The 26,783-nt window shown below is 53.4% G+C and overlaps 2 protein-coding genes across 5 annotated transcripts in view; one reads left to right on the forward strand and one right to left on the reverse strand.

Annotated features, from left to right (window-relative positions):
* The window catches only part of ACOT11 (acyl-CoA thioesterase 11), a 43,367-nt gene extending 37,936 nt beyond the window's left edge, over positions 1-5,431 (forward strand). For all 4 annotated transcript variants that reach the window (XM_004588706.4, XM_058655805.1, XM_058655798.1 and 1 more), the window contains 6 exons: positions 10-76; positions 413-496; positions 978-1,111; positions 3,200-3,331; positions 3,833-3,959; positions 4,420-5,431. In XM_004588706.4, the coding sequence (XP_004588763.2) occupies positions 10-76; positions 413-496; positions 978-1,111; positions 3,200-3,331; positions 3,833-3,959; positions 4,420-4,575 (700 nt within the window). In that variant the 3' untranslated portion in view covers positions 4,576-5,431. The remainder of the gene's footprint in view (positions 1-9; positions 77-412; positions 497-977; positions 1,112-3,199; positions 3,332-3,832; positions 3,960-4,419) is intronic.
* FAM151A (family with sequence similarity 151 member A) overlaps positions 4,726-26,783 on the reverse strand; it is a 29,650-nt gene continuing 7,592 nt past the window's right edge. Inside the window, exons 2-8 of the mRNA XM_058655817.1 lie at positions 13,943-14,089; positions 9,315-9,467; positions 8,383-8,551; positions 6,906-7,130; positions 6,312-6,451; positions 5,785-5,928; positions 4,726-5,384 (exon numbers count right to left, since the gene is read on the reverse strand). Coding sequence (XP_058511800.1) covers positions 4,726-5,384; positions 5,785-5,928; positions 6,312-6,451; positions 6,906-7,130; positions 8,383-8,551; positions 9,315-9,467; positions 13,943-14,089 — 1,637 coding nt within the window. The remainder of the gene's footprint in view (positions 5,385-5,784; positions 5,929-6,311; positions 6,452-6,905; positions 7,131-8,382; positions 8,552-9,314; positions 9,468-13,942; positions 14,090-26,783) is intronic.

Below are 26,783 nucleotides of genomic sequence, written 5' to 3' on the forward strand. Positions count from 1 at the left end.
TCCTCTTAGGAAGTACATCGTGTCCTGTAAGCAGACAGAGGTACCCCTCTCTGTCCCCTGGGACCCAAGCAACCAGGTAAGGCCCTTTCCTAGCGGGGTCCTGGCCTCCTCTGGTTGCCCTGGTGGGTGGGGAGGATGGCCTAAGGGGAGCTGGCTACCTCTTCCATGCGTCTCTGGTTCTTAGAGTCTGCAGGGAGCTTCCCATGTTCCCCTGTTGGACAGGAGGATGCTGAGACCCTGGGCAGGTGGTGGGTCACATGGCAGGACTGGCTGAGCCTGGGTGGGCCTCCCTCCCTGACGCATTTGCGGGGCCTTTGTCATAGCACTTACCCACTTCACCGTGTCGGTTCCTCTCCCAGCTGCCAGCTTGGCCCTTGGGCAGAGAAGACCAACATCTGTGTGCTCTCCACAGGTGTACCTGAGCTATAACAATGTCTCCTCCCTGAAGATGCTTGTGGCCAAGGACAATTGGGTGCTGTCCTCAGAGAGCAGCCAGGTAGCCCCCTCCCCACCCCCATCAACTCTCCTTTCTCTGGCGAGGCCCAGGGGCCATCAGGCACCTCTATGAAAGAGGCCTTTCTGACAGAGTTGGTGATCACACAACCCACCCAGCTACAGAAACACGCCTGCTCCCAGGGTCTGGGGAAGATAAACCCAGTCTTTCTCTCCCGCCAGCCCCCTTCCTGTCCACCACGCCCTCCCTCTCCCCCAAGCCTACTTGGACAAGTCATTCCCAGCCTGCAACATTAGGGTTCCAGAACATGGTGGCCTCAGTCCCTGCTTTTCAGAGTTTCCTGTCCCTTTGGGCTAAATGCCCTCAACAGCCCATCTGCTTGGGGATGTAGTTGAGGCTCAACAAGGTGGAAACCCTTGTTGCTGGCCACACCACCAGCTAGTGGCAGCCATGGGCCTGCAGCGCCAGCTTGCCTGCAGTGTGGTCTGGGGGGCATGGGATGAGTCTCATTCTGCCCATGCAGGTCCGCCTCTATACCCTGGAGGATGACAAATTCCTCTCCTTCCACATGGAGATGATGGTGCAGGTGGACGCAGCCCAGGCCTTCCTGCTGCTCTCAGACCTGCGCCGGAGGCCCGAGTGGGACAGGCACTACCGGTAAGGAACCCCTGCTCCTGCCAAGCTGCCTCCTGCCCCAACACACTCTTACTAGCTAGGCTTTGAAGGGGTTGTGGCTCAGGAGGGGTGGCCTGTTGGTTATGTGATAGGTGGGGGTCAGGGTCATGGGCATCTTGAGCCCTTAGGAAGGGACTGAGCCTGGAATTGGAACAGGAGCCTGTGTTTAAATCCTTCCTTAGAAGGTGGTGGTCTTCTGTTTTCCCTCCTCTTCCAGTGGGAATGTGGGAACTAGGTCATGGATGAGCACTCAGGATTAGATGAGTGACTTTCCAACCATGCTCTGTGGAGTTCTACACTCTCCAGGGGACTGAGGAAGTGATTGGGGGTGGGGCCGGAAGGCTGAGGGCCCTGGTGAGCTCCTTCCAGGGTCAGGCCAACTGATAGAATGGCCAGTTTGTCCAGTTAGCCATGTTGGCTGATTCCTCTTATTAATATGCACTTGAATAGAGCAAATGACTATGAAAAGAAATGTTATCCCTTTGAATATATGCATTCCCCAAATTCTTCATATAAATATCTTCTCCTTGAATTTATTATACATATTATATTTTAAAAAATATTTCTTTGAAAGACAGAGTGGCAGAGAAAGTGCTTGGGTCATCTGTTGCTGCTTTCTCAGATGCGTTAGCAGGGAGCTGGGCTGGAAGTGGAGCAACCTGGTCTTGAACCAGTGCCCATATAGGTTGCTGGCATCACAGACCATGGTGAATCCATTATGTCATAATGCTAGCCCCGTGGCTTCCTTTCTGATCAGTCATCTTAGCTTCCTGTCTGTATCTCACTCTTTCAGAGCAAGTCGATTCAGCAGTTTATACACATACTTACCTCTTAAAGTTTTTTTTTTTTTTCAAAAGTGCTGATTTGCTTAGAAAAGGCTATTCTAAGGGCTAAGTGTTGGTTCAAGTCCTAGCACTTCTTGCCTGAGATCCAGCTCCCTGCTGATGCACCTGGGAAAATAACAGAAGATGGCTCCTGTGCCATCTGTGGGATGCCTGAGGGAGTTCCTGGCTCCTGGCTTCAACCTGGTCCAGCCCCAGCCATTTTGGTCATTTGAGTGAACCAACAGGTGAAGATCTCTGTTTCTCCCCCTCCCCTCTCAAAAGCTGCCTTTCAAATAAATAGATCTTTTTTAAAAAATCCAAAAAACAACAACAACAAAAATTAAAAACACAAATGCCTGGCCTAGGTAACCCTAAGCCTGCTGATGGTGCATTCTAGAAGCCAGAGGGATGTCTTGGGAGTGGATGTTGGGTAGGCAGAGGGGTTGTGTATGTGACAGGGAGACTTTTGGAGGAAATAGGCTGTTGTGGGCCTTGAAGGCCATCTGAAATCTTGATAGTTGGTGGTGTTCTGCAGGTAATGGCTTCAGGGAAAAGAGAACCCCTAGCTTGCTTCCTCCTCCTCCATAGCTGCTCTGCTCCTGGGGCAGCCCCCTAGAGCAGGGCAACGTGGGACAAAGGTGATGGGGTTGTGAGTCTGCACAGGAAGGTCTTGTGTGTTGACATATGTCTACGTGTGTTCAGCTAGGCATAGTCTGTGGGGCCTGGGAGCTTAACTTTGCCACCCAACAACCTGGGCACATCCCAGCCTGCCACCTGAATAACTCTGTGGCCAAGGGCAGTGTATTGCTGGAGTTGTGGCCCCCTCCTCTGCAACGTGGGGGCATGAGGAGTACCTGCCACATGTGGCCTCATGGAGCTGCAGTGAAATGATGCTGGAAAGGCACTTAGAATGGTGTCTGGCATGCGGGGGCTGCTCTCCGAACATCAAAGACAGCAACTAAACAGTCCTGCATCTTTGTGGGGCATGTGCACCTGCAGACAGGTAGACATGCTCAGGTCTGTGTGGCGCTCTAGGTGTGCCAGTGTGTGCACCTATGTATGTATGTAGATCCCTGCCAGCACGTGTTTGTCTCCTTGTCTACGTATGCACACATGCTCGTGCTTGTCCTGGCGTGGCCATCCACTCCAGTCTAGGTCAGTGCCCAGAAGAGCAGTGGCTGGGGAGGCTGCAGCGTACCAGGCTGCATAGACCTGCCTGGTGTCCTGAGCTCCGGCCTTCTTGCAGGAGTGTGGAGGTTGTGCAGCAGGTGGACGACGATGATGCCATCTGTCATGTAATCAGTCCCCCACTTGGTGGAGACCCCAAACCCCAGGACTTTGTGATCTTGGCCTCACGCCGCAAGCCATGTGACAATGGGTGAGTGTCTACTTGCAAGGGAGACAGGTGCAGCATGTGCGGGTATGGGGCGGGGTGGGGGTACAGCAGGAAGGCCTCATCTCCCTTCCCCTCCCAAGTAAGGGCACCTGCTTGGATCAGAGCTTTCCTTCAGATAGCTGTGGGACACCCTCACCCACCATCAGGCCCTGCTGGTCTTTCCTGGGCTGCTGTGGTCTCACCAAGGGCATGTACTTCCTTGGAGCCGCTGTGCCTTAAAGCAGGCTCTGCCTTGGGGCAGTCACAGACAGGACACCTCTTCCATGTGGGGACATCTTGGTTCCTATTCTCTGAAAACCACATGTCCCTTCAGGGCAGTGGGCCTGACAGCCATGCCAGGATATACTGCATCACTCCTGCTGGAGACAAGGGAAACGATAGACTTAAAAGCACAGGACTCCTGCCCTGAGTGGCCACCTGGGCTCCTCTGGGGCCTTGGCCTTCGCTGGACAGAGCAGGTTCTCACCTTCTCCCATGCTCCAGGGACCCCTACATCATTGCCTTGAGGTCGGTCACACTGCCCACACATCCTGAGACCCCGGAGTACCGGCGTGGGGAGACCCTCTGCTCTGGCTTCTGCCTCTGGCATGAGGGGGACCAGTTGACCAAGGTGAGAGAGACCCGGGGGTCCCTTCTCCCCTGCCCTGGCTCCCACCACACCGTGTGTGTGTGTGTGTGTGTGTGTGTGTGTGTGTGTGTGTGTGTGTGTGTGTAGTGCTCAGAGCTCTAGCCCGACACGGCCAACCCCAGGCACAAGTCTTAATCTTTGACATCCCCAGCTCCTCATTTTGAACAGGATTTAGTGTTGGGCTTTGGTGTTTCAGTCACTATCTTCCAGGGCCCTGCAGCTGGTGGGAGGATGCCCAGGACAGTGCCATGTGCAGGGAGCCCTGCTGGAGGAGGGCATCCCTGGTGAGCATCCAGATTCTTAAGTGATCTCCAAGTTTCCAATGAGGGGGGACTGTTTATTGTTCTCCCAGGGTTGGGGTAGTAGGGCCTGCCTTGGCCCCTGTCCTAGGCCACAGGTTCCCCAACCCTGGCTCAGCTTGCAGGTGGCTCTCTTCCTACAGGTGTCCTACTACAACCAGGCCACCCCTGGCGTTCTCAACTATGTGACCACCAACGTGACGGGCCTCTCATCTGAGTTCTCTGCCACCTTCAAGGCCTGTGAACAGTTCCTCGTCAACAACCGCAGCGACCTGGCCCCCAGCCTCCAGACTCTCTAAGGCCCTGCCATGTTCCCAGGGACTTAGGCACAGTGTGTGGAGGGAGGCAGAGGCTTTTATTCCTTCCTGTCTCCCCCCCAGGGTGACAGCCTTGACCCGGGGGTCCACTAGTCCAGTACTCCGGCCAGTCAATCAGTGTCTGCCCACATCCTAGGCCAGCAAGTCCTTGCGATACTCCTGGGGCAGTCTGTAGTAGACACGGGTCCTGTCGACGCTTCTGGCTGCCAGCAGCCCCGCATGCACTGCTGCATCCTCGCCGTCCGAGGGGCTATGGTACACTGTGACCGTGGCCCTTGGAGAAGCTGCCAGCAGCCTGGCTACAACTCCGGCCGCACTCTGGCCCAGGGGCCTGGCCTGTAGTTGGAATGACACTGGCTGCCTGAGCCCCTGGTATAGCTCCAGCATGTCTGTGAGCAGTTGCTCCCCATAGCCACTGCCAAGCACTTCCTCTGGCCAGCTCGGGGCCACAGTCACGTGGGGAAAGACCTCAGCCACAGCTGTGAGCAGCTCTTGGCCGGCCATATAGCCGGGGACTGTAAAGCTACCATGGGAGATGATGGCCCCAACCCACACAGGCCAAGGCAGGTGGTCCAGGCTGGAGAGGCGTGCCAGGATGGCCAGGGATGGCCGGAGGGCTCTGGGCTCTGCAATGTGCACATGGATGCCCCAGCGTCTGGGGAGCATGGCCAGCTGCATCAGGCACGACTCAAGAGGGATGGCAGCATTGCCTGCAGCATGTACGGTGGGCATGGGATCTTCAGCTGTAGTTTCCTCAAGGCTGACATTCAATAGGATCATGCCTTCTCCATCTGCAAGAACCAACATGCCTTAAGTTCAGGCTACTGTAGGGACCACAGCTGGGAGTGCAGGGGGAGGCCAGGGACAAGGAGTTAGTGTCCACCCCCCATGCCCTGGGCTCTGCTGATCTGGGTGGTTCTGGGTGCCTGTGATGTGCCTGTTACTTGTCAGACTGACACGATAAATGTCTATCTCTGTGCTTACCTCTGTGTGATGTGACTGGAGACCCTCCAAGGGTGCCAGGACCCCATGCTCTTGACACTGCATGCCTTCCTTTTGCACCCCAGGTACACAGTGCCCAATATGCAACTTAAATGGACTCCCCTGATGCCATGGCAACAGAACCCCAACTTTCAGGGAAGAGGGGTATCCCACAGTGTCAGGTGCCACACGGCTGGCTTCAGGCCTTACCTGGGAGGGTGACTTCCGCCAATCTTCCATGGCCCTGGACTTCTGGAAGGAGCCATTCTACACCCAGTCCATCACCCCCGGGTGCCTGGAGTATGGGGATCAGGCTGCCCCCTGAGTAGTATGTTCGTTTCCGTGTGGCATTCACTGTGGGCTCAAAAATGCCAAGATGAAGTGGCTGCCATTCATATAGTGCCTTCGGTATGCCACGGCACTAACCTGTGTTCACTAAGGTTTGCTGTGACCCGTAGGGGAAATGAGCTGTGAGGAACTGCATGTGGGGTTTGGAATCGGCCAGATGCCATCTGCTGGGACCATTATGCATGTCTCCCCAGCCTTACTTTCCCTGTCTAAGAAAGGGGACCCGAGCTTCTTGTCCTGGGAAAGCGCAGATAGCCGACTGCGGGGATCTGGCTCTCATCAGGAACTCTATTCCTTGTCCCACCCACGTTCCTGCCCGGTGCCCACCAAGCCTGCCCTGTGCAGAGGGCTGCTGCCCCACACCACCCTTTCCCAAGTCCACTCCCTACAGGCCTGCTGCTTGAACTGTGACCAGATGGGCTCGAAGAGGTCATAGTAGATTTGGTGAGTGGCACAGTTGTCCCGGATGTAGAGGAGGTCATCCACAGTAATGGGGTCTATTGTTCCCTGCCACAGCGTCAGGCTGTACCTGGTCCCAGAGAGCGAGATGGCCACTTAGTACCTGCCTGACCCAGCCACGCCCTCCAGCATGACTGCAGGGGGCAAGAAAGGTAGCTGCTATGACTCCACTTTTGGAGCAGGAGCCGTGAAGAAAGAAGTTGTGAAGGGAATAGCATGGGGAATCCTGTATATGGGGTGGGGCCGAGGGAGGAAGGGCTGTAAAGCTGGGAGCTGAATGGGGTGTTTAGAGGACCTCTCCATCCCTATGGGGCAATCATGGGGCAGCTCCAGGGGCACAGCTGGCTCTCATGGGAGAAAGCTTCAGGGAGCCAAGCTATATCCCAGAATCCATGATTTCCAACAGGCACCAAAGGACCTACCCACAGAATGGTGGTAGTGAGCAGCCAGAGGCATGCAAACAGAAAGGACAAGTGCACTAGTGCCTGGGGGTGGAGTAGGATCTGCAGCCTGGGAGTTTTTACCTGTCCGACTGGGCCAGCAGCCAGCTGAAGTGAGGCCAGGCAGCCCTTGCCATGACCGCCCGCACGGGGAAGGTGACTTTCTGCTGCAGTGCGCCCACCAGCCTGTGCATCTGCTCTATCATGGCCTGGGTGTACGTGCTGTTCGGGAGCTGGGGCACATAGAGTGTGGTCCAGCCTGGAGAAAGGGTGATCTGAGGGTACTTCTCCTGGACCAAGGCCAGGAACCTGCAGAGAGATGGGGATGCTGGGATTTTATGGTAGTGCCAGCACGCAGGAAGTGCCAGGAAGAGGAGGGGCCTATTGGGTCTATGAAATGAGTGCAGAAACAAAGTCCTAAAGAGCAGAGGTGGCTTTTTCAAGATGTTCCCCCCCCCCCAAAACTAGGTGAGCTTTGGAGCAAGAGGGGCCTGGATCAGCATCCCATATTGGCACCAGTTTGAGTCTGAGCTGCTCCACTCTGATCTAGCTAATATGGCTGGGAAAACAAAGGAGGATGGTCCAAATGCTTGGGCCCTATACCCAAGTGTGAACTGGAAGAAGCTCCTGGCTCCTAGGATCAGACTAGCCCAGCTCCCTCTGTTGTGGTCATTTGCGGAGTGAACCAGCAGGTGAAAGATCTCTGTCTTTCCCTCTCCGTTTCTAGAATTCTGTCTTCCATTGCACCCGAGACACACACTCAGCATTCACCATATTCACCATATTAGCCTGTCACAGTTAGCTCTCCTGTCTGCAAAGTAGACAGAAGAAAATGCCACCAACCTGGCAGCAGAAGGGACAAATCAGATCTGCTGCTGCCTGCTCTCCGGCACTTACACTCCACTTTGCCTGTGCACTGCAGAGCACCACACAGCTGGTTCAGGACTGTGCTCAGGTCTCAGGAGCTTTGGGGACAGAGGCCATGCTTTGGTCTGGGACTGCCAAGAGGACTTGGCTCTCTGGGAGTCCATAGTGCAGTAAGGGTGACAAACCTATAATAGTGACAGCCCAAGAAAATTGAGAGTGGGGGAGGTGGCATGGTGATTCAACAGGCTAATCCTCTACCTGCAAGTGCCAGCATCCTATAGGGATGTTGGTTCTTGCCACAGTTGCTCTACTTTCTCTCCAGCTTGCTTATGACTTGGGAAAGCAGTGGAGGATGGCCCAAAGCCTTGGGTCCCTGTATCCACCTGGGAGACCCAGAAGAAGCTCCTGGCTCCTGGCTCAGCCTGGCCCTTGTGACCATTTGGGGGAGTGAACTAGTAGTTCAACAAAGGCGTTGGGGACCAGAGACCCCGAGTAAGTGCCTTGATGGACAGGGCTGTTGGGGAGGTTCTAGTGATGACTGGGGGGTGGCGGGGATGATTAGATGAGTTCATTAGGAAAGCAAGGAAAAGCATCTAAAGTGGAGGGAAGGTGACGCTGCACGGTGGACTGAAAAGCCCTACGGTGCCTTCCTGTGTTTGATGAGAAGCGGGCTGGGCACACTGGGGACACTCACTGGGTAGCATTGATTTCGATGGGCAGCGGCACGTTGGGGCCCCTTTGGATGTCTGCGTTGATCCACACGGGCCTGCGGACTTTGCCCTCATCTGTCAGCTTCCGCAGGAGGTCCAGGGATGGGCCCACGGCCTTGATGCTCTTAAAATCCAGCTTGATGCTTTTGGGAGCTGGCAAAGGAACCAGGGAGATGTACTTGCCCAGGCATGAGGCACAGGAAGGGAGAGGTGTGTGTGGTAGAGACTGGGGTGGGGGAAGGAGGCATGAGGACTGGTAGAACTAACCAGAGAAGGGCCTGGTCCCTGGAACCCTCGCCCTCCTTCCCCTGAAGAACCTCAGCCAAGGGCTTGAACCTGGGGGTGCTGGTATGTCAGAGGCAGAAGCAGACTGCTCTGTACTGAGGCCAGTAGGGAGCCACAGAGGATTCAAGCAGGGGAGTGGCTGGACCACCCAAACCTAGTGGAAAGAAACCTGGCCAATATAAAGATTTGATGTGCTGGCATGGCATGAGGGTGGCTCAGGGGTTAGGATTGGCAGGTGCCATGGCTGAGGATGATGAGGGAGAGTGACACATGTGGACTATGCTGGGGATCTGACCAGCCAGCAAATGGACAGGCAGGTGGGGGTGGAGTTTGACTTTGAGGCTTTTCTAACCCAGGAGGGCACCTCAAGCACGTGTAGCACCTTGCACACGGCTCTGTGCTTCCACATCCTCGCCTCACCAGGTGGTGTCTGGGCAGGAACACCTGGCCCTGCATGCTCATCCTCCTGTGGCCTTGGCGGAGCCTGGCTGGCTGGAGGGTGGAAGGGGAAAGCCATGGCCATGAGTAAGCGAGGCTGCAGAGTGGATTGTCACATGGAGAGGATCCCTGCCTGAGGGCCAGAGGCTGGGGAGCTAGGGAGGGAATGGGAGGGGGACGCGGGGAGTCTCACCCCGCTGGGAGAAGGCCAGCACAGTCTCCAGCCAGTGTTGCAGGGTGTTGTCGCTGTAGATGTCTGGGGGGTGGGCCATGATGGGGACCCCCGTCTCGTTGACTGTGTTGAGTCCTTCCACATTGACATCAGCCTCCAAGACCATGATGTCGCCTGGTGAAGAAGCAGAACTCGCTCAGTCTCTTTCCTTTCTAAATTGTTTTTCTTGTCATGAAAGTTCACATGTAACAAAACATTTGAAAGCCACAGAAAAGCAGCAAGAAGGTAATACCTTTCTTATTTTTTTTTTAAAGCTCTACTTGAAAGGCAGTCTGTCTCACACCAGAGAACTTCCATCTGCTAGTTCACTTTCCAGATGATAGCAATGACCAGAGCTAGGCTGGTCTAAAGCCAGGAGCCAGGAACCTATGGGACTTTCTATGTGGGTGCAGGGGGCCTAAACACTTGGGCGATTTTTTGCTACCTTCACAGGCACATTAGTAGTGAGCCGGATGGGAGGTGGAGCACCCAAACTCAAAGTGGTGTCCAAATGGGATGCTGCTGGCAGAGGTTTTGCTTACTATGCCACAGTGCTAGCCCCAAGCATTTTTTTTTTTTAATCTTTAAATGTCATGCAGTTGACCAAAGCAGGTGGGCATCGTTTGGTTCATGCCCTTAAACATTCAGACTATGGAAGAGCTTAGATCTTTCTATGGGAGGAAGACTACAGAAAGTCATGCAAAGCACATTGGATTTGAGGCAGTGTCTTGGCAAAAGTGAAGAGAGGGAGGACTCTTAGCTTAATGCAAGGAACATCATAATCGGGCATCAAAAGGAAGGACCTTCTTTCTGGTGCCCCCGTCTCTGGGCCATCTTTCCCTCGGGCACAGTCCCTTCCATGTCCCTTTGTCCACAGAGCCAAGGGGATGAGTGTTCTAACTGCATCCCTGGATCACACCATTTCCTATTCTAAACCAAACTCCAGACACACCCATGCTGCCCTGAGTCAGCTGCCCAACTCCCTGCTGTGACCTTCAGTCTCATCTCACGTCCCTCTGTCCTGCACTCCCTGGGTGCCAGCCACTTCTGTGCCCCTCCATGTTTAGGAGCATGTGGGCCTCTTTGAACTGCTGGCCCCCAGGTCTGACCTGGAGCTAGGGGGTGGGGACTGGGGCTCTCTCAACGTGTTCCCCTTGGAGGCCCTGGGCCTGCAGAGGAGTGGGGTGCCAGTCTGGTCCTCCCTCTCTCTTGGCCCCTCCCTGCAGCTCTTGCCTAGCAGCTCTCTTCCCTCATCAGCCTCACCAGGCCACCTGCTGCTCATCTTCTAGTGTTGGCTGAAAGCACCACTTCCTCCAGGAAACTCCCCAGCTGCGGCTGAAGTTCGGCCATGTTGCTTCCTGTTCTCAGGCCATGCACCTCCCTTGAGTGCTTGTTCGGCACTGGCTCGGCTAGAGTAGGCTGCCACTTCTAGCTGACCTTCCTTGACTTTCCTGGTGCCCAGATGCTAACGGGCTGAAAGATGCTTCAAAAACAGTTGCACAGAACCAGCATTGGGGCATGGCAGGTTAAGTTACCACCTGTGTCCCATATGACCACCAATTTAAGTCCTGGCTGCTTTACTTCTGATCCAGCTCCCGGCCAATGGCTTCAGAAAGTAGCACAATATGGCCCAAGTTCTTGCACCCCTGAACCCATATGGGAGATCTGGATGAAGCTCTCGGCTCCTGGCTTTAGTCTGGTCCAACTCCAACTATCGTAGCCACTTGGGGAGTGCACCAGTAGATGGAACATCTCTTTCTCCCTTTCTCTAACTCTGCCTTTCAAACAAATTAATTGATCTTTTTAAAAATTTAAGGAGAGTATACAATGAACAACTGAGTGTATCATTGGTAGATAGGTCAAGACCACCCAGATCCATGTCCAGAGATTTGTACTGGCAAAAATTTCTCTAAAGTCAAGGGATCCAGGGTAGCAGATAGACACTGGGTCCCGGCGGTTCCTGGCCCCGAGTGCTGTATCCCTCTGCTTTAATCCTTCCATCGTCCCTTGCATTTGGAAGGGTTGGGACCAGCCATTGTCCTCATGGGAAAGATGAGGATGGGAGACATGGGCATCTGGGCATGTTGCAAACCATGGAAGACCTGTGCACACCATAAGCATCGTCATTTACCAACTAAATGCAGGTTCCTTTCTTAATTGGAACTCTGGATCACCGGGGAATGCAGTGAGAGAGTTTGAGGGACTTGGGGTTCAGCAAGACTCAGGGGAGCCAGGTCGAAGGGTACCTGGGCAGAGAAAGGAGCAGCTGAAGAGGAGGGTTAACTGTGGTCGGGGGTCCCGGGGCATTAGGTTACCTTCCAAAGCTGCTGCCTCCCCTTAGACTCCACGAGCTCTCTGAAGACAGATTCTGAGTTGGTCTTTCTACAGCCTTCCTCTTGCACTGGATGAGCAGGATTGGGTGTGCTTGTGGGGGGTGGGGGTGTTGGGGTTGAGGAGGAAGGCAGGTAGGAGCTGTGTTCAAGAGGTGCTTCACCTCCCTGCAATTGCTCCTGGACCCAGCTCCTTCTTTAAAAAGCCTCAGTCCTGGACTCTAAGTTGTTGGTTACGGGGCTTGTGCTGTGGCTTGCAGATAAATTCACAGCCTGCAGTACTGGCATACCATATGAGTGCTAGTTCGAGTCCCAGCTATTCCACTTCCAATCTACCTCTCTGCTAATATGCCTGGGAAAGCAGCGGAGGACAGCCCGAGTTTTTCGGCCCCTGCCACCCACATGGGAGCCCTGGATGAAGCTCGTGGCTCCACTGTGGCCATTCTGGCCATCTCGGTAGTAAACCAACAGATGGAAGCTCTCTCTGTATTTCTAAATTTTTAAATAAAGAGATATTTTAAGTGTTGGTTGCTTTCCAGAGGCTGAACCTAGAGGCTGACTGGCTGGGGTGGGGGCACTAAAGATGAGGTTCCTGTGGTTGCAGTTGGAGTTCTGTGCTGGGGCCCAGACAGGAGGGAAGGAATGCTAGTGTCCAGCGGGAAGAGAACAGGCAGGCTTGAACCCCTTGCTGTCACCCTCCCTGGGAATAGAGGCAGGAGAGCATAAAGGTGAGAAGACCCTACCTCCCTGTCCCAGCCCTTACCCTTGGCCCTCGCTACATGTCTTCTTTGCCAGCTGTTAATGATTATTTACAGGGAAGTACCTGGACAGTCCAGAGGCCCTCTGCTGTGACAGTGTAATGGCTGATAATGACCTCCACCACTCTCACAGCTGGCCTGGTCTTGGGACAAAGCACAGGGTTGCCACCAGTCCACATTCTGTGTGTGTGGGAGCCAGAGCTGCAGACAGGTTAGGTAACCGCTCCCCAGGCACCTGTTGCTAAGTAGCTGGTGGCCTCCCAGGCCTGTGCCCGGCCTCTCTTTGCCACACCCATGTCTTGTCTGCTCTGAGCTAGTGGCTCTGTCAGCCACACTCTGCCACCTGCTCCCCATCTCAGCATGGCATCACCCTCTTTCCAGAGGCCTGCTCCAGGAACCCAGAACCCTCAGGGAGAAGGCTGGCCTGGGGTCGTCTAGGGAGCCCTGGAGCTAGACCACATGGTGCCACTGTCCATGGAGCCCCTTGGCTTTTTTTCTTGGCCAAGGTCCCAGGTCAGTGGGGGTTCTGCTTGCTCCTCCACCACTCCATGGCTGAGCTGGGTGCAGCAGGTCCTCCCTACACTTCTTGTGGACACTTTCCCTTAGCTGAATCCTCCTCCTCTGCCTGCTTTCCCCAACAACAGGGAGGGTTCTGTCTTTATCATCAAGGTTCATGTCACCTTGGACAAGACCCTGTCCTTAGCTGGAGTCTAGCATCCTTATCTGAGTGGGAGGGCGGGGAGTCTTGATTGGGCAATGGTTTATGGTATGGTTCTGGGGCCAGCTGCCCAAAGCATCACCTTAGCGATGACTAGAAACAGGTGCTCAGGTCTCACCCAGAATCATCAATTCAGAAGCCCAGGTCGTGGGGCTGGCATCCCAAGCTTCAGAAGCAGGTTCAAGCTGCAGGCCATGCCTTTCATCTTTTGGGTTTATCAGATGTTGGGATGCTGAGCATGCCAGTAGGAGTCAAGCAGATGTGGGGCTCAGGGCAGAGGACCCTATGTTAACTTGCCCACCTGCAGAGCACGTGGCTTGAGTCTGTCATCTAACTTCCCTGACTTCCACATTCCCTCTGTGACAGGCTGCAGGGTGTCACATGCATGTTCTACATGATGCACCCTGTCTGGTGGCTGCCTGAGTCACACTCACAGGATCTAAGTGGGGCCTCCACAGACTTCTTGCTGCAGGGCTGGGGGCTGCAAGTTCAGATACTCTGGCATCCTTAGGCTTGGTGGAAGGCAAAGGGTTCCTTGGCAGGGATGGTTGGCACCCCCAGGTTGAGGAAGTGGTGGCTGGGGGAGGCAGCATGGAGTTGACCTCTGGCTTCAGTATTGATCCTAGGCCACATATGCTTTGTCCCCACTGAGGAACCCTTAAGCCCCATTTCCTCCTACAGAGGAAGGTGAGTTCCCAGCAGTCTCCATCCCACAGTGCCTCCCCTGGCCTGTGCTTTCTCTTCCCTCTCCCCTTGGCCCAGCCCTGGCCTGTTCCAGTCCCAAGTCCCAGTAGGTGCACTCACTGTTCAGGGCATCTTCCATCTGCTGTCGGCTGTTGGCTGCGTGGTACCAGCTGACTAACAGGCCATCCTTGCGGTTGATCTGGCCCAGGCTCAGCAGGTAGTCCAGCATGTCAGCATCGGGGCGGCAGACTGCATCATCCGTACAGTCTGGAAGGAAAGCCAAGGGGGCTTTTAACCTGAGTCTTTGCCCCTGCCCGCAGCACCCTCCCTACACTCCCACTGTGTGTCCAACACCTGATCCAGCAGAGGCTGCGAGACAAAGAGCCATCAGTGCTGCAAGACAGGGGAAGGCATTGGCTCCTGGGACAGCCAGAGAAGGGGACAGGTCACAGAGAAGGGACATTGAAGGGGTCCTTGAAGGATGGGGATGGATCTAATGGAAAAGGGAGAATAGTGTGCTGGAGCCACCAAAAAGAGTGTGGCTACCAGGGAAGTGTCTCCTGTTGGGGGAGAGCAGGATCAAAAAGAGGGCTGAGATCAGGTGGCAAGTGACCGTGAATTCCCAAGGATCTGGGCATGTGCTGGGGAAGCGAGGAGGATTCCTGATGAGATCTTGCTGACTGCACAGTGAGTGTGTTTCCTGGGAGAAGCAGGCCATGTAGCAGAGGGACTGTGGGCACAAGGGGTTCCAGAGGGGCATCAGGCCTCAGAGGGCAGAACTATGAGAAGGAGGCTAGCAGGGTGAGGGTGAGAGGCACGGGAGGGGGTGAAGAGTGGAGGGTGAAAATGCAACTTTCCAGGTTCACCCAGAGAGAGTGCAGAGATGAACAGGTATGAGGAAAGGAAGTGGAGGGGTCCCTGTGAGCCCTGAAGACACTGGAGGATCGTCTAGACAGCAGGCCTAACTTTGGAGACCCCAGCAGCTGGCCAAAGGTGAGGCAATCGGCGTGGCCTGCTGAGGTGAGGTCTGGCATGGCTGGGGATGGAGGAGACGGATAGAGCCTTGCCGAATGGACTGGGGGTACGAGGGAGAGAGGACAGCCAGTAGGAGTGGGTTTAGAGCCTTGAAGGGGGAAGGAATAAAGGAAGGGGGAGCCAGGCAGGATGGCCCAAGAGGAGACTCCTACCTGGTTGGGTGCCACGCGACAGCGTCAAGCCCAGGACCAACCCAATGAGCACCACCACAGCGACACTGCTCCCACCGAGCAGCGCCCACGACGTGGAACTGCTCAACTTGCAAATCTTGGAGGCCATGAGGACCCCTGAGGATGTCCCCTCTCAGCTCTCAGCAGCCCCCGGCCACAGCTGGGATGGAGTCACAGATGCAGCCTGGTGAAACGCCTCTTCTCCTAAATCCCCTCTTCCAGAAGCCCCTCCTCCAGAGACTCCTCTTCCCTCCCTGTCCCTCTCCCTCTTCTCCAGAATCTTAACAGGTCAAGCAGAAAATCCTGTCACCTCTAGAATGACCTTTGAACATGGTTAGAGGAGGTGCCAGACTGAACTCCCGCCCTGCCTGGGAGCTGGGAGACCAGGGAACCGGCCTGGCTCTGCTTACTTTCTGTGAGTTCTGGAGCAAGTCTTTGCTCCTCTCTGGGCCACGTGGCACTCTCTCCCTCCCTCCTGCCATTCCCCGCCCCTCCATTTTGGGATAGAAAGCAGCATGGGCTGCCTTTTCTCTGCCTCCAGGGCTTTCTGCCCTGCCCCATGTAATCCCTGGGCCAATGCAAGGGTTGGTGACAAAACAGATTAGATCTGCCTGAGGGATGCGAATTCCTCTGCCCTTCAAGATTGCAGCTGATAGGCTATCTGCCTGGAGTGGAACTGACAGTCCCTGACACACCAGCTTGGGTCACTGCAGGGTCAGCAGGTCCAGGACGGTGGGCTGAGTCACACATGCTGGCAGAGGGGCTCTGGGAGGGGAGCCCTAAAGTGCGAGTGGAGCCAAGAATCTTGAAGAGATAAACTTCATGGAGGCGTGGAGGAAGAGGCATCAGTGGGGTGTGGGTGGAGGGGCAGGATAGGGATGGGGAAGGGTGGTCATTTTGGACCAAGGAGGCAGTACCATGCTGAAGGAGCCACAGCCAGTTGCCTTGAGGGGCTGGGTGTGAGTGCAGGCCCCTGTGCGAGCAAGGCCTTGGCTCTGAGGCCCTGAGCTGTCTTCCCCCTTGGCTGGCAGGGAGTCTTGGAGGAAAGCAGCTTCTGGAAGGAAGACAGCCTTGCCTGCAAGGATGCCAAGCTCAGAGATACTGTCTAGTGCAAAAGAAGCAGCCAAGCAGCAGAGCAGCCGTACAGCCCTTTGCCACACACAATGCTGGGCTCTGGGGATGTCCCCCCAAACCACCCCTAGTATTTTGCTGGGAAAGAGAACCCAGGGGCTGTAGGAGGCCCAGTTTGGCCTGCAAAGTGGCAGTGGGTGTGAGCAGGACTCATGGGACTGGGCCAACAGGGCATTTGGCAGCACTTCTAGCCTCCTAGGGTGGGTAGGGGGCTTTCAGAGGAGGTCTGACCTGAGCTTTCTGGCAGAGAGCAGGGACTGATGGTGAGGTGGGGAGAAGGCAGATTCCAAGATGACTTGAGTGTGGGAGGTTGGGGGAGGAGGCTGAGCAGGTCTGGGTCACACTGATCAAAGAGTCATCCCCTGTGGGGTAACTGTTGGAAAGGGGATTCCGGGAGCTGGGAAAGGCCTGGCTGCCTCTCCCACCTGGGCCAGCACGCTTTAGCCCTGTCCAAGGCTGTATTGCCGCAAACCACAGGACTCGTCCTTCCATGGTCTCCAGTGCAGCCAAAGGCCTGTGGAAGATTGAGGGTCAGTCTTGCTATTTTTGCTACTCCCCTGACTCTCATTCCCAAAACATACTAGAGGGGAGATGAAACTAAAGCGTGGTTAGATTTGTGGAGTGTTTTGATCTGGTAACGCAGGAGGCTCTGAGTGTCCCCTTCCTATCCCACCTGCTTGCCCCCTGCTGTCCCCCAGGAAAACCCACTGCAGGGCAGGGCAGTGCCACCTGAGTTCCCACAGTTGAGAACCAGCTCATGGTGATTCACATACTTTCTGGGGCCTGCTGGTCCCTGGGGAGAATCTGACACAAATCCTGCTTGTTAGAATCTTAGAATACTGCTGTTGGGTCAGTTCTAGGCTCAATTGACTAATCCTCCACCCCCAAACATTAGCATCCTATTTGGGTGCCAGTTCCTGTCCTGGCTGTTCAACCTCACATCTCGCTCCCTACTTGTGTCCTGGAAAAGCAGTAGAGGATGGCCCAACTCTTTTTTTTTTTTACTCCCCAAGATTTATTTAGGGACCGGCATGATGGCCTAGTGGCTAAAGTCCTCACCTTGAATACACAGGATTCCACATGGGTACCGGTTCTAATCCCGGCAACGCCACTTCCCATCCAGCTCCCTGCTTGTGGCCTGGAAAGGCAGTTAAGGACACCCAAAGCCTTGGGACCCTGCACCCACATGGGAGATCTGTAAGAGGCTCCAGGCTCCTGGCTTCAGATCAGCTCAGCTCCAACCATTGTGGCCACTTGGGGAGTGGATCATCAGATGGAAGATCTTTCTCTCTCCTTCTCTCTGTACACCTGACTTTCCAATAAAAATAAATAAATGTTTTTAAAAAGAAAATTAATTTGCTTCTTATTTGAAAGAAACAGAGAGAGTTTCTATCTACTGGTTCACTCTGGGTCTCCCACGCAGGAGCCAGGCAACTGAGTACCTGAGCCATCACCTACTGTCTCGGAGTGTGCCTGAGGAGGGAGCTGGTGGCAGGACTGGAGCCCAGGCACCCTGACATAGAATGTGGGCATCCAGACAAGATCTTAAATGCTGTGCTAAATACCCACCCCTTATTCTTACATTTCTTTAAAAGGTTTATTTTTATTGCAAAGTCAGATATGCAGAGAGGAGATCTCCTGTCCATTGATTCATTCCCCAAGTGACAGCCATGGCCGGTGCTGCACCAATCTGAAGCCTGGAGCCAGGAGTTCTTCCAGATCTCCCATGTGGGTGCAGACTCCCAAGGCTTTTGGTCATCCTCCACTGCCCTCCTAGGCCACAAGCAGGGAGCTGGATGGGAAGTGGAGCTGCAGGGATTAGAACCGGTGCCCATATGGGATCCCTGTGTGTTCAGGGTGAGGACTTTAGCCACTAGGCCATGCCGCCAGGCCCTATTCTTACATTTTTAAGCCCTGAATTTTTTTTTTTTAATTGAAAGGGAGAGAGAGATGTAGAGACAGAGCTCCCATTTGATTGTTTACTCTCCAAATACCTGGAAAATCAATCAGAAAACTCAATCAGAAATCAATCAGTCAGAAAAGCAATCCCCGACTGCTTGAGCCATCACTGCTATCTCCTGGTGTGCACTAGCAGGTGGTTGGAATTGGGAGAGCAGAGCACAGCTGAGACTGGAGTCCAGAGACTCCCTTATGGAGGGCTGGCCAACAGGCATATTAACTACTATTCCAAATGCCCATCCTGCATTCCTAAATTTGTAAGCCAGATAAGGTAATACCCAGCTCCTTTCACAAGGCTCTTTTGCTCTCTTCTGCCTCTTGTTTCCACTAAAAACAGCCTATGATTAGGCTGAGCCCACCCACCTGGGTGCTCTCATCCCCAAGTCAGCTTAAGAACCAACATCCTGATTCCTCTTGCTGCCACAGGCCCCCAGGACTGAGGCCTGTCTGGTTGCCATTGTTCGTTTAACCTTGCTGGGCTTGCTTTCTGTCTTTTCCAAGCAGTTAGGGCTGTGCTGTATACAAAAGGGAGCAGGTGGAAGAGTAGAGAAGGGAGGTGAGATTGTTCAGTTGGCTAATCCTCTGCCTGCCAATGCCAACATCTCACGTGGACTGTGGTTTGTGTCCCAAGCTGCCCCACTTCCCATCCAACTTCTGCTTATAGCCTGGGAGATCAGTGGAAGATGATACAAGTTCTGGGGCACCTGAACCTGCATGGGAGACCTGGAAGAAGCTCCTGGCTCCTGGCTTCAGATTGGCTCTGCTCCAGCCGTTGCAGCTGCTTGGGGAGTGAATCATCAGATGGAAGATCTTCCTCTCTGTCTCTCCTCCTTTCTGTATATCCGCCTTTCCAATAAAAATAAGAAACAAATCTTTTTTTAAAAAGATTTATTCATTTATATTTGAAATGCCAATTTTTACAGAGAAGGAAAGACAGAGAGAGATCTTCCACCCACTGGGTCATTCCCCAAGTGATCGCAATAGCCAGCGCCAATCTGAAGCCAGGAGCCAGGAGCTCTTCCAGGTCTCCCACGCAGGTGCAGGGCCCCAAGGCCCTGGGCCATCCTCAACTGCTTTCCCAGGCCACAAGCAAGGAGTTGGATGGGAAGCGGGGCAGCTGGGATTAGAACCGGGGCCAATATGGGATGCTGGCACATGCAAGGCGAGGACTTTAACCACGACGCTATTGTGCCAGGCCCAAATGAATAAATCTTAAAAAAAAAAAAAAAAAGGCAACGCAGCTGCAGCATGCAGGGTCCAAGGGTACCTGCATTCCTGATGTTCCCTCACTGAGGTGCACCAGGTAGATCATCTTCCTGTGCCTCCAGGTCCTCACTCATGCCCTTGTTGGGCTGACAAGAGCTCTCCCAGATCAGTCTCAGGACAGCACTTGCTACAAGGGTACTCTTCAGCCAAGAAGAGCTGCCACCACAGAGGTACTGGTAGCTTAGAAATCTGCAAGTTGGCCTCCTACTTTTCTCCCTGTAAAGGTTGCTTTTCCTCTGCCGTGGGGACATGGCATCTCACGCCACAGCTCTCTTGGTGATTGATGGAACCACAACCCATCAGGTTGGATGTCTGGGCTGTGCACACACCAACTGTACAAATGCTTCGCTGATCATACCTTTCCCAATCACACTCTTGAGACCACCAAAGCCAGAGTGACTGGGTTTACTGCTCTTGGAATCTGATACCTAATTTCATTTCAAAAGATTGGAGCCAACCGAGGTCTGCCCTGCTGGTGCTGGATGGGGTTACCCAGGGGAGGATGGGAAGAAGCACAGCCACTCCAGGCCTCTCAGATGAGAAGCTAAAATGCTTGTGAAACTGAGGCCGAGGCTTGTGTGGTCAGGCATAAGGTCTGGGTGGACATGTGGGAGATAAGGGTAGAGAGTGGAGTTGAACCCAAGTAGATTTTTACTTTAAAAAAATTTTTATTTATTTGGGCTCAATGCAACAGCCTAGTCCTTGCCTTACATCCACCAGAATCCAGTATGGGCACTGGTTCATGTCCTGGCTGTTCCACTTCCCATCCAGCTCCCTGCCTATGGCCTGGGAAAGCAGTTAAGGACAGCCCAAAGCCTTGGGATCCTGCACTTGTGTGGGAGACCCAGACTCCTGACTCCTGACTTCAGATCGGCTCAGCTCCAGATGTTGCAGCCACATGGGGTGTGAGCCAGCAGACGGAAGATCTTTCTCTGTCTCTCCTTCTCTTTGTATATCTTCCTTTCCAATAAAAATCATCATAAAATTTTTATTTATTTGAGAGAGAGGGAAAGAGAGAGGAGAGAGAGAAAGCTCTGCCACCTGCTATTTCACTCCCCAAATGCCTGCAACATTTGGTGAAGTTGAAGCCAGCAGCTGGCAAGGACAAAACTACTTGAGCCACCACCTGCTGCCTTCCAAGGTACAGGAAGCTGGACCTGGAACTTGGACCCAGGTATTGTGCAATATGGAGTTGGCTCAGCTTGCCTGTCAAATGCGAATTCCTGATAGGTAGGTTTTATAGAAGTGAGGGCATTGTGGGGCTGTGTCTAGGAGCTCAAATCTATTGGGAAGGACACGGGGCCCACTGAAGCATCTCTTGCTACAACTCCCAGGGAAAGGAGGCAACTGGAATTGGCTGCCAGCATGAAAAATGCAAACAGGGCACCTGGGTGGGTGTTTTTCGGTAAGACACTTTCGGATCTAGAAACAGACGGCATTTGGGAGGTGGGGGAAGGGTAAGGCAGTGTCAAGAGTACTTACAGCTCCCGAAATGGAGGAAGCAAGATGAAGAGAAGCCGGGAGCGAGCTGGAAGGAGCAACAGGTTTTGCAGGGAGCAAATGAGCTCAGCCTAGGAGTAGGCGATTTGAGCGTGCAAGGAGATAAGAAGGTGTTTAGCCAAGAATTTTACTGAAAGAAGTTCAGGGACAGAAACTCCTGCACCTACTGGACCAGGCAGGCATCTTGGGTAGGACTGAGAACCCCGCCTGCACTCACACTGGGCTTCCCTCTCACCCGTAAACCCTCAGCCTTGGGATAATACATCTCTGGGCATGGGTTCTCTCCCAGCAAGCCTCGGTAGTCCCTGAGGGGGAAGGGCAGAGGAGATGCACCTAAACTGCCCTGAGGCAGAGGGACAGAACCCAGTTGCCCGGGTTAATCATTTCACCACCTTAATCATTTCAGGCGTCCAGTTCCCCTAAAACATCCTCCCACTGAAACCCGTCATCTTATCTATAGAGAAGCCGCCCAGTCTGAAACCTAGTCCACTGGATTCCTACACCGAATCAATACATTCCTTCTGATACAAGACGGGCAAGGACACCTGGGCTTGAGGGAACAGGCTCTAGGCTGGCCTTGCATTCAGTACCTGTTTTCTCATTTCATTGCCCACAAACTGACTTCCTTGAAAACCTCTCTCTCTTTTTTTCCTTTTGAACCCTCTTACAGACATGGGCTCATATCGAACTAGCTGCCTTCACAGAGGGTGTGCCCCAGGCTCGGGTGCCAGGCATGTGAAGGTGAAGATGACCTGACCTCTGCCAGGTGCTGCAGGAGCAGAGGAGGACGTGTCAATGTGGTCGTGGGGGATGGGATCATGTAGGGCTTCCCAGACATGATACCTGCTGGGTTGTGATGGATGAATAGGAGTTTTCTATGCGATATCAGAAAGATGGGAGGGGAAGGGCCTTCTGGATGGAAGGGACCTCACCCACAGGAAAGGCACAAGGGTCATAGAAACGTAGGCCAAATTGTCCAGAAATGGAAATCATTCAGGAGACAATGATGGACAATGCGAAGAGGGATCAAATCCTGCAGTGTAATGAACTCCTATGAACAGAACTCCCGATGAAGCAAATGCAAAGAACCATGCACTTTTATTTTAATTATTTTAACTGGAAAGTCAAGTTTACAGAAAGAAGGAGAGACAGAAAGATCTTCTACCCACTGGTTCACTCCTCAAGTGGCCACAATGACCAATGCTGAGCTGATCCAAAGCCAGGATCCAGGAGCTTTTTCTGGGTCGCCCAAGTGAGTGTAGAGTCTCAAGGCTTTGAGCCATCCTCCAATGCTTTCCCAGGCCACAAGAGGGAGGGAAGTGGAACAGTTGGGATATGAACCAGTGCTCGTATGGGATCCTAGTGCACGCAAGGCGAGGATTTTAGCTACTTGGCTACTGCACCGGGCCCAGAAACATACACTTTTAAAAGCTGTACTTAGTCAAGAATAAACAAAAACAAAAACAAAAACAAAAAACAGAACAGGGGTGGGTCTCAGCATGGGGAGTCTCATGCCTGGATCCCAAACTCCAGCCACCACCTGCATGTGGTGAGCTGTCCCTGGGCCAGCCTGGGCTCCAGGGGCTGCTCCCTTCGGGGTGAGTACACCAAGGGGGAAGTCTCCGGGGCTGGGCTGGGCAGGCCGGGAGGTCCGGGGACCCACCCGCCGCTCTCATTGAGCAGTGGACAGGATTGGGGAGGGGTGCAACCTTGGGCCTGGGGGGTTAAACTTCCTGCAGCCTCTCAACTGTGGGTAGGTCTCAGCACAGAGCGTTTCACGCCCGGATTCCAGAAGTCAGCCACCACGTGCATGTGGTAAGCTGTGCCCGGTGGACAGTGAGCCATTTGGTGCCAGGCTCCACATGCTGGCCACCTGGCCGGGACCTCTGGGGTTTTGGTTCTTCGAATCGCTGCTTAGGTAGCTCCAGGTTGAACCCACAGTGCTTCTGGGATGTAAATCAATCCTAAAGATTCCCAAAGACAGTAACTCTTGCTCTGAAGAACTTGTAATTACTTAACAATGCTGAGTACCAAACACCAGCTCATGCAAAAGCTAAGGCTCAGAGCTTGTCCAGCAGGATCATATCCTATTACCTGATATGATGATGGATCAGCAGACGGGTCACATTAGGCAGGGCCATGACATTAACTAGCATTCGAGAATCATATCCGGGGGTAGATTCTATGGGGGATGTGTGGGCCAAACCCTGTGGAAATTCTAGTCCCACTGATTAGCTCAAGAGTTGGGCGGTGATGGACTAAGCTAGGTGTGACCAACGAGCTTGCCATCAATCACAGGTAAAGGAACCCACAAAAGTCTGGACTGGTCAAGGCAGCAGCACCTGAATGTGCATCCTGAATAGGGTGTGGGGTGGGACCAGCTACAACATTTGCCAGCTCATATGAGGCCAAATGGAAGGTCAGACTTCGCCGGTACCTGGCCTAAACCCAATGGCATGTATGAGAACTGGGTCTGGGAGTAGACTAAGTGGGAGAACTTGGGAAACTCCCCTGGCGAGTCATAGCTCCCACTGGTGAACATGTGGTCCAGACCTCTGGGGGTTGGACAAGCTGGGCAAAGTAGCTCCAATGGCTGGCTAATGTGTCAATTGGTAATGGAACGGGTGTACTGGGCAGGACTGAGCAAACCTTAGCCCACAAGTGAAACTAGAGACCAGGATGGAGCACAAGTCATGCCAAGCTAGGCTCTTGCACCTACTAGTCTGCATGAGCCAGGAACGCTAAGCCACAGTGTCTAAGGCAGGGGCCAGGACAGGTGAGGGGCTGAGCCAAGCTGAGTCAGAGCAACCACTGGCATGCGCATGATCTATGGGTGGGAACAGGCCCAATTGGGGAGCTAAGGGGACACCCTAACTGGGTTGAGGTTCCCACCAAGGGGCACGTGGGCTAAAATGGGGGCTGTGTTCTGATCAGGAAACAGTTGTAGTCTCCCTTGGCACAAGTGTGGACTAGGACTGGATGCACCAGGCTGGGCCAGACCCCAACAACATCTGGTGTCATGGAGAACCAGGGTAGATGTGGGACTGACCAGGCTAGGTCTCAACCCCTACTGAACCATGTATGAGCCGTATGTGGGTATGGACGAGTGAGTCATGGCTGGGCTGAAACATCCAACAGCAAGAACCAGCTTGGGTTGAAGGCCAGTCAGGAAAAGCCACTGTTCCTGCTAGGACAGGAAGTAAACTGAGTAGGGCTGGCTCATGGACCCCCTGGTATGCGCAAAATCTGGCACTGGGAGAAGTTCTGATGGAGGAGCCTGGGCAACTCCTCTGGCAGGACACAGACCCTGTGGGTAAGCACAAGAAGCATGATAGGAAACAGCCCAGAGTAGGCCATGGAAAGTTTCCCACTGGCATACATTCGGCATGAATCAGGGGCAGACCAGGCTGAATCAGTTCACGTCATCCACTGGCAAATCTGAGCACCAGAACAGAGTGTGGGTCGGGTCAGGTTCAGTCACGACCAAAACCAGTCCACAATACAGAATGCCAAGGTGAGGTTGCCTGTACCGGATGTGAATGCAGCACCCATCCAGCACACGTGAGAACCAGGAAGGGAGGGGGCAGAGCCGGCAGGGGGAATAAGGGGGGTTCCCTTGCTGGATGGCTACTCCCAGTGGACAGCGTGAGCTGGGATGTTGGCAGACCAGACTAAGCAGGCTACAACACCTGTGCGCCTCATGTAGTCTAGATCAGGGAAAAGCCAGGCTGGGCTGATTATTCCTACTGGTGCAAACAAAATTAGAGTGGGTGAGGGGTGTTTGGGCTCAGCTGCAGCATCAGATGGCAGAAGCTGGCACTGGGGGCTAATTCTGTCAAGTCAAACCACAGAACCATCTGGAGAGTGCATAATCCGGGAGTGAGAGAGACCTGAGAGGGAAATAATGGGCTCCTCCCTCTTGGGTTACTACTGCCACGGGAGGGCATGAAAACTAGGACAGGGGCTGGGATGGCTAGACAGAGAGGCACTGAACAACACCCGTGAGGGCTGGATAGTTGAGCTGGTTAGATGGAACTAAGCTTCAATACCCATCGACATGTACTAGAGCCAAATGGGATGTGCAACAGACTGAACTAGTCTGCTACACATACTGGCAAACCAGGGTAGGGGGCGAGCCTGTTGGGGGTTATTGTGGGTCGCTCTGATTAGGCTGCACTGGTTTATGTGAGGGCCGAGTATGCACTGGGCAGAACCAGGCTGGACTGCAACACCCATTGGTTCCAGTGGAAGTCGGAGTTGAAAGCAGAGCCAACCCAGCAACCACCAGTGGATCGGGGCAATGGACTGTGCCGGGCCCTGTACTTTCTAGTACAGACAAGAATCTGGTCTGGGATCACCTCAAAGTTGCTTTGGGGATCTCTCCAATCAAACTGCTGGACTCAGAACCCTAACCATCAAAAGAAGACAGAACAAGTCAATCAACCACCTCAGCTATATGTTGGCAGTGAAAAACTGGACAAATGGAGACTCTAAGATGGACTATGTCAATCAGTGGATTCTTCAATGACCTCATCGTGCTTGGAGTGGCGGGATTGGCAGCAATTCAAAACTGGTGAACTATCAAAACCACTTAAGCAAGTATCTCTGAGCATGTCCCACATCTGGGACTTGGGGTGGGTGGGAAACTGGGTGGGGCTTCTCCCTCAATATCCCCCTTTACCTCAGATACATGAAGGAAACAATATGGAAATAATAGCCTTACCCACTTTCCTATAGCCCTTGAACCTTTTTACCCAAATTAACTATGTAAAGATTGTCAAAAATAAAATAAAAAATGAAAAAAAAACCAACAGTTTTTTGTGAAAAGTATTTTGTGAAAGTGAAAGCAGGAACCCTGAGAGGGAAGCCATGCTCTAGACTGATGTCTGTCACAAGAAACTGTGCCCACCTCGAGCCCTGGGCCCCAGCAGATGGCCATACAGGTCAGAGGGGCGAGAGAATGAAGTCTGGGAGTCCTCTCAGAGCAGGGACCTCAATAGCATAGGCCTTCACAGAGGGGATACTGTTCTGCCGAGAGTTTAAAAGGAGACCCACTGGCCAATTTTGACTTTGAAGCCTGGTGGGATTTGAAACCATCCCTGTAAACATTGTTAATAAGGGGTGAGGGTTTGGGTGCAGCAGGACATTGCTTGGGACACCTGTGTCCTTCTCTATCAGGGTGCCTGGGAGTGAGTCCCGTCTCCACTGCCAATCGAGCCAGCGATGGCCCAACATGTGGACCTGTCATGCACATGGGAGATCCAGATGGAGTCCCAGACTCATGGCTTCTTCCTGGCTCATCCCTGGCAATTGTGGGAATTTGGGAAGAGTGAATGGCAGATGGAAGAACTAACTCTCTTTCTCTCTTTCCATGTCTGACACTCTGCCTTAAAATTAAAAAATAAAAATTATTAAACAAAAGTTGTCTTCCACATAGATATTTGCTCTAATTTTACACTGCTTCTATGGTCCAAAAGCTCTAAATGGTGCAAGTTAATTTAAAATGGTCTCATACCAGTGACTAGCAGGAGCACTGCAAAATCAAGTTTCATCAAGAGGAACATAGCAGGGCCATTGCACTGACTCAATATACTACTCTACCTTTACCAAATGGGCACTGGTTCACTTCCCAACCAGCTCCCTGCTTGTGGCCTGGAAACCAGTGGAGGATGGTCCAAGCCTTGGGACCCTGTACCTGTATGGGAGACCCAGAAGAAGCTCCTGGCTTCAGCTCAGCTCAGCTCCAGCTGTTGAAGCCACTTGGAGAGTAAACCAGTGTGTGAAAGATCTTGCTGTCTTTCCTTCTCTCTATAAATCTGGCTTTATAATAAAAATAAAGAGATATGTAAGAATTCTGAGGGGTTGGCGTTGTGATGTAGTGGGTAATGCATGTTCTAGCT

Source organism: Ochotona princeps, chromosome 2, assembly GCF_030435755.1.
Source record: "Ochotona princeps isolate mOchPri1 chromosome 2, mOchPri1.hap1, whole genome shotgun sequence".
Taxonomy (NCBI): domain Eukaryota; kingdom Metazoa; phylum Chordata; class Mammalia; order Lagomorpha; family Ochotonidae; genus Ochotona; species Ochotona princeps.